This window comes from Xenopus laevis, chromosome 2L, assembly GCF_017654675.1.
Source record: "Xenopus laevis strain J_2021 chromosome 2L, Xenopus_laevis_v10.1, whole genome shotgun sequence".
Taxonomy (NCBI): domain Eukaryota; kingdom Metazoa; phylum Chordata; class Amphibia; order Anura; family Pipidae; genus Xenopus; species Xenopus laevis.
Genome location: NC_054373.1, coordinates 64388783 through 64396252, shown reverse-complemented (window position 1 = coordinate 64396252; position 7470 = coordinate 64388783). Strand labels below are relative to the sequence as shown.

The window sequence follows — 7470 nt, the reverse complement described above, 5'->3', positions numbered from 1 at the left end:
GTGAAATACCCCCCACAAACTATATGTTCCCTGAAAGTGCACACCTGCAGCTATTCAGCGGCGCCATCATTGCTTTCCTGTATGCAGATCTGTGGGCGCAGTTCGCCGTAGTATTTGCGGTTTGGACTGAAATAAAGAAAAAAAAAGTTCCAAAGTTAAATTCCTCCCCAAAATTGCCATGACAACAAAAAAAACCTGGCAAATATCAATCTGCAACTTCTCCTGAACAAAAGGATACCCTGCATGTATGGGTGCACCTAAAGACATGGCCTCCAAACACCCCAAAACAGGCGCAATACATCAGGGAAATTTTAGCTGGAAAATTCGGCCTGTGCGCTAAGAGGACACCTTGCAGTTCTTCAGTCTAAACACCCCTTACCTGTGAAATACCCCCCACAAACTATATGTTCCCTGAAAGTGCACACCTGCAGCTATTCAGCGGCGCCATCATTGCTTTCCTGTATGCAGATCTGTGGGCGCAGTTCGCCGTAGTATTTGCGGTTTGGACTGAAATAAAGAAAAAAAAAGTTCCAAAGTTAAATTTCTCCCCAAAATTGCCATGACAACAAAAAAAAAACCTGGCAAATATCAATCTGCAACTTCTCCTGAACAAAATGATACCCTGCATGTATGTGTGCACCTAAAGATACAGCCACCAAACATCCTAAAACAGGGGCAATAGCTTAATTTTTAGGCTGCACTCCAAGTGCCCACCTTGCAGTTTTTCAGTCCAAACACCCCCTTACCTGTGAAATACCCCCCACAAACTATATATTCCTTGAAAGTGCACACCTGCAGCTATTCAGCGGCACCATCCTTCCTTTCCTACACGCAGATCTGTGGGCGCAGTTCCCCGTAGAAATTTGTGGTTTGGCCTGAGATAAAGGAAAAAAAAGTACCAAGGCTAGATTTCTCCACAAAATTGCCATGACAACTAAAAAAAACCTGCTAAGTATCAATGTGCAACTTCTCCCGAACAAAACAATACCCTACATGTATGGGTGCACCTAAAGAAACAGCCACAAAACACCCTAAAACAAAAGCAATAGCTAAATTTGAGGCTGTGCTCTAAGTGGCCACCTTACAGTTTTTCAGTCTAAAAACCCCCTTACCTGTGAAATACCCCCCACAAACTATATATTCCTTGAACGTGCACACCTGCAGCTATTTAGCGGCGCCATCCTTGCTTTTCTTTTTTGCAGAATTGGATGCAATTCTTTGTAATTTCTCTAAAAAAACCCAAAGACAAGCAACAAAAACCTACTGAAGTTATTGAATATTCTCCTCACCATTATCCGTTTAGTGGACCATCTTCTGATCTGTACTCTTCAATGTCCTTTGGCAAGGCTGCTTTTTACTTTTAGAACACCTAGAAAATTAGAACTAGAAAATCTGTGCAATTATAAGAAAAAAACATTTGCCACTATATATTCATACTGCCAGAAACACAGGTGCCTTCTGTAACTGCACTGAAAGGTGAGCGTTTGAGATGCCAATAATAAGGGCAGAGACACACATGGAGATTCGGGGAGATAAGTCGCCCAGCGCCGGCTAGAATCTAAATCGCCGGTGGGATAGCACTCAGAGCAATTCGCTTTCCTGAAGTCGCCTGAAGTTGCCTCACAAGGAAACTTTGGGCGACTTGGAAAATGAAGCGCTCCAAGAGCCATCCCACCGGTGATTTAGATTCTAGCCGGCGCTGGGCGACTTATCTCCCGGAATCTCTATGTGTGTCTCTGCCCTTATTATTGGCATCTCAAACGCTCACCTTTCAGTGCAGTTACAGAAGGCACCTGTGTTTCTCCATGTGTGTCTCTGCCCTAAAGCTTGAGGCATTAGATAAAGAGGTGAAATCAACTTATGGATCCATAATTCGGCGCAAAAAAAAAACAAAACAAAAAGAAAGAGCTAAATGTCTACACAAGAACAAAGTATATATTGCCCAGAAGTAAAGAATCTGCACTGAAAGCTGGTGAGTTGTCAGTTCAATCAAGTGCCCTGTTTTTCTCCAACCATCTCAGCCATGCATTCAGTACTGTACTAACTACTAGCCATAATAAAGACAAAGATTAGATTAGCCTTTTGAAATGCAAAATGTTCCCATCTATCAGCAAACCATGACTTTCATTGTCAACTGCAAATAAAAAGCCAGAACAGGCAAAGATCACTTTACACACTTTGCAAAAATAAAAACTGAAGCCCATACTTCTCAAAATTCTAGGGAGACCTAACACAATATTGCCCCAAAATTCTGATATACTGATCAACCGCAGGGGAGCTTATGAGGTGACAGTAAAAAAAAGTTTTGTGGCATCAGAGAGAAGACATCATCAGCAGGCAAGATGAAATTATCTCAGAGTCATCACGCACCACAAATTTTTAGGCGCCCTTGACCTTGACCTAACACATCACTTGGCTACACCCCCTAGTGCTACTCTAACCATAGGAACAGTTTAGGGAAAGAAAATACCAAATTAACCACAACATAAAATGCTAGGAGTGCCCTGAATATAAATTTTGCACAAAGCGGGATGCCAATACTTATAATAAAGTCAATTAGTACACAACAATCTACAACATTTTCAGTAGTGCAGCTGAGTGTGGTATATTTCAAAACATGGTCTGAAACATAACCCGGGGTTGCGAGGGCACTTTGGGCAATAGTACCGTGTATCTCGTCTGATACCCCTTTTGTGGCACACCTTGCAGGCTTTTTGGGCTCTTGGTTTTCCAGGAGTTGGTGGAAGCGTGTCTATAAAATGCTTCCCCACCAATCGGGCCACGTTGTCACTGGCACGCATCTCAGGCACTGCCTCCTCTAGACCACCAAACAACAGGGCAGGGATTATCTGCAACTGGTACTTATAATAAGACAATTTGGGGCCTGGTACTGCTGCCTTATAGACAACATATGAATTTCGAAGGGCCATTTGAATAAGGTATATGCCAACTTTCTTGTACCAGGCCTTTGTTTTTCGGGTGGCATCGTAATAATGTTGGAGTTGATCTGTTCTGTCAACACCACCCATGTACTTACTGTACTCCTTGCTACAGAGAGGCTTAGATTTTGGGGGCCTACCAGCTCTCTGTTCTTCAATTACTGACGTGTCGTGGATGGTCGTCAGCATGAAAAAATTTTTTCTATCCAAAAATTTGATGGCAAGGAGCTCATCATTTCTTAGGGAATACATTTCTCCACGGTTCAGTTTTTTGTCGAGGAGTTCCCTGGGCAATCCTTTACGGTTACGATTTATGGTGCCACAGGCTGGGGTGTCTAAACAATGTAGGGTTTTGAATAGGAGGATGCTGGTGTAAAAGTTATCCACGTATAAGTGGTAACCTCGGCCTAATAGTGGAGTGATGAGCTCCCACACAATTTTGCCACTGACAGTCAGGTCAAGGGGACAACCAGGTGGGTCTAATTGTGAGTCCTTTCCTTCGTAAATCAAAAAGCGGTTGGTGTACCCCGAGCTGCTTTCGCAAAGTTTATAAAATTTGATCCCATAGCGGGCACGCTTGCTTGGGATGTACTGACGGAAGTGTAGGTGCCCTTTGAAGAGGAGAAGGGACTCGTCAATACAAATGTTTTGGGAGGGGGTGTACACTGTTGCGAATCGCTCAGACAGGCTGTCTATTAGGGGCCTCAATTTATGCAGCCTCTCATGGGAAGGATCATTAGGGGGTAAAGCCCTAGAATTATCATTGAATCGCAGAAACCGGAGCAGTAGCTGATACCGGTTTCTAGGCATTGTGGCAGAAAAGATTGGAATGGATAGCACAGTAGTGGTATCCCAGTAGGACTCCAGGGAATTTACTTTTATAAGCCCCATAGCTAGAGTAAGTCCCACAAACCTCTTCATTTCAGCAATATCAGTGGGATGCCACGCCTGAGCATATCTGGGGAGGGGATTTTTGGCAAGATATTGCACGGCATACACATTTGTGTACTGGACCATATCCTGTAGGATGGCCTCAGTCAAAAATAAATGGAAAAAATTTAATGGCTCAAAATTACTGGTGTCCACCTTAACGCCAGAGACTGCAGTAAATGGGGGAATTTCGGGGGTAAAATTACCAGGAGGCCCCCACGCAGGCTCTCCTCCAGTTGCAGCATCAGCCCTTCCACCCTCTTCCTGATCCTCAACCTCCTCTTCTACATCCTGCTCCAACTCCATGGGCTCCTCAAGGGCAGTAACCGTGCTACTACTACCTGGTGACTCATCAGTAGAAGAGTCACTTTCTGATTCAGGGGGCACATACTCAGAATCAGAGTCACTAAACTCCTCTGAGCTGGAGGCCATGCATAGGGCAGCAGCCTCTTCAACAGTAAAAAACCTTTTTGCCATGTTGCCAACAAAAATGATCCCCTAATCCAAAGAACAATCAGGAACAGTGACAAACAGAAAATCAAGTAAGTGTTTTCACTGCCAGAAAAAAATGTTAGCTGGATCACAATATGCAAAACTATTGCAACACAGGCAAGGCAGAGACTTTGAGAAAAAAAAAAACTGAAGCTCAGATTAACAAAACCGGTCAAGAAAAAAAGAACTGAATATAAGATAAACAAAACTGATTATAAGATAAACGAATCAAAGGGAAAAAAAAAAAAACACAACAACTATAAGTCCAACCCCCTGAACTCTCAAACTCCCTGAAACTTTCTAGAACAAAAAGCCTATGAATGAACACTAATCACACAGTATTCAAGAAAACACAAAAACTGATCAGCTATACAAAACTAAAAATGACAGAAAAGCAAAAACAAGGTTGAATCAATAAACCGCAAAGTAGAAATGGCAATGCAATAAGAGAACTGAAAATCAAAAAAGAAAAGTAAATGCAAAGCACCAACACAAACCAGCTAGAACAATAACCAACAGTAAAACACCACTGAAATGCAATAAAACCACTGAAAATCAATAAAGAACAATAAGCAAAAGCAACACAAAACTGAAAATGCAAATTACCAGCAAAACAAGCTAGAACAATAAATCAAAAGCAACGCAACACTGAAATGCAATAAATCAATGAAAATCAATAAAGAACAGTAATTGGCAGCAACACAAAAGAGAAAAAAGCAATAAAAATCACTAAAAATGAAATAAGCCAATAAAAGAAAAGACAAAAATAAAACAAGCAATATGGGGGGGTGGGGGGCAGTGGTGTGTGGGGGTGTGTGTGTGGGGGGGGTGTGTGGGGGGGGTGTGTGGGGGGGGGTGTGGGGTAAGGTTTGAGTGTGTCTGGGCAAAAGTAAGTGAAGGTAAGTGGGGAAAAAGTGAAAACTAAAATAAGAAAGACAAATTAGAAAAGACAAAAATAAAACAAGCAATAAAATCTAAAATATAATAAACAGAAATACAAATATGGGGGGGTGGGGGGCAGTGGTGTGTGGGGGGTGTGTGGGGGGGTGTGGCGGTAAGGTTTGAGTGTGTCTGGGCAAAAGTAAGTGAAGGTAAGTGGGGAAAAAACTAAAATGAAAACTAAAATAAGAAAGACAAATTAGATTAGTGTGCAAGTGTAAGTGTGTAAGTGAGTGTGAAAATGCGTAACCTGGGGCAGGCACAGAAGATCTCACAGGCAAGGATCACAGGAGGACCGCAGCTGGCAGCAGGAGGGCTCCAAATGACATCCACAACCAAGCAGAGAAGAGGAGGAGGCACTGGGGGAGATCTTATATACCCCAGCAGCTGGTGACATAGGTGGGGGGTCACATGTTAGAAGAATCCAGCCCCCATTGTTCATTGCCTAAGGTCAAACCAGGAAGGGAAGAGGAGCAGAAGAGGCAGTGTCCACGACCCCCATCTCCAGCTGATGTTTCTGCTATTTGGGGTCGCAGTGGGGGGTCATTGGGCACCTGACAGGTACATTTGACCCCATTGCTCGTTGCCTAGGGGGGGTGGCTGCTGATCTGCAGCTTTGTGCAGCCAGCAGCAGCCACCGAAAAACATGAGGCGCCTACTGATGACCCCCACGGCCTTGCTGATGTTACCTGTGGTTTTGGGGTCGCCGTGGGGGTCATCAGGCACCTGCCTAAATAATCAGACCCCACTGCTCGTTGCCTAGAGGTGGTGGCTGCTGATCTGCGGCATTCCGCAGCCAGCAGCAGCCACCATAGAACACGCGGCGCCGACCGATGACCCCCACGGCCTGGCTAGCGTTACTTATGGTTTTGGGGTCGCCGTGGGGGTCATCAGGCGCCTGCCTAAATATTCAGACCCCACTGCTCGTTGCCTAGGGTCGGTGGCTGCTGATCTGCGGCTTTCCGCAGCCAGCAGCAGCCACCGCAGGTTATATGAGCCGACCGATGACCCCCACAGCTTTGGCGATGTTCCTGCTGTTTTGGGGTCGCCGTGGGGGTCATCGGGCACCTAGCAGGAGGATCCGGCCCCACTGCTCGTTGCCTAGGGGTGTCGGCTGTTGTTCTGTGGCGTTCCAGCCACAGCAGCAGCCCCTGTATGGCCGGAAGCGCTCCCGCCGGCGAAAACGTACAAGGTACGTTGCCGGCGGTTAGAGCCCTGACCCGCCAGCACGTATGGCGTACGTGCTTGGTGGGTAAAGGGTTAAGTCTACTAGAAAATCATGTAAACATTAAAGAAGCAAACACAGCAGTTTTACCAGTGCAGGGCAACACTGCATTATATTTTTATTACTTTAAAACAATTGATGTTACTGGTCCTTTAAAGTCACCCAACTCAGAACCTCAGTCTATCACCCTTGGACAGATGGTCTTGTAGAGCATTTCAATAAAACTTTACAGGCCATGATGAGGAAAGTCGTAGTCAAAGATGGGAAAAATTGGGATCAACTTCCTTATCTTATGTTTCCCTCAATCCTCTACGGGATATTCTCCATTTGGGTTGTTATACTGCAGACATCCCAGGGGACTTTTGGATATTGCTAAAGAGACATGGGTGGGGGAGGTCACTCCTCATAAAAGTGTTATTGAACATATCTCCCAAATGCAGGACAGACTAGCTGCTGTCATGCCAGTTGTAAAAGAACATATGATTCAGGCCCTAACCATGCAACAAAGAGTGTACAATCGAAAAGTCAAACTACGGTCATTTCCTCCATTTGGTGTTAGTTCCCACAGTGAAAAGCAAGTTTTTTGTTAAGTGGCAGGGACCTTTTGAGATAAAGGAAAAGGATGGGGAAGTGAATTACAAAGTTTATCAGCCAGGGAAAATAAAGACTGAACATATATACCATGTGAATCTGTTAAAACACTGGAAAGATAGGGAGGCTTTAGATTTTGTCTTTTATGTAATAAAATGCCCATGCGGGTTAATTTATGTGGGCCAGAGGAGTCGCCCAGTTAGAGAACGTATCAGGGAACATAAATCAGCCATACGGACAAAAAAAGTGGAACAAGCAGTTGCTACCTTAACACTTCAATTCTCTTTGTAACCTTTTGCCCAGTCAAAATCTCTACCCAGAGGGATTCTACTCCATCACCAGTGCCAGCTATAG

General features: G+C 44.4%; 1 protein-coding gene across 1 annotated transcript; it reads right to left on the bottom strand.

Moving 5' to 3' along the window:
• Window positions 1–2582: 2582 nt before the first annotated feature.
• LOC121399717 (piggyBac transposable element-derived protein 4-like) lies at window positions 2583–4346 on the bottom strand. Its single transcript, XM_041581262.1, has 2 exons — window positions 4090–4346; window positions 2583–3897 (listed from the first exon to the last, which is right to left on the bottom strand). The coding sequence occupies exons 1-2, from the start codon at window positions 4344–4346 to the stop codon at window positions 2583–2585; spliced, it is 1572 nt and encodes a 523-aa protein (XP_041437196.1).
• Window positions 4347–7470: the final 3124 nt, after the last annotated feature.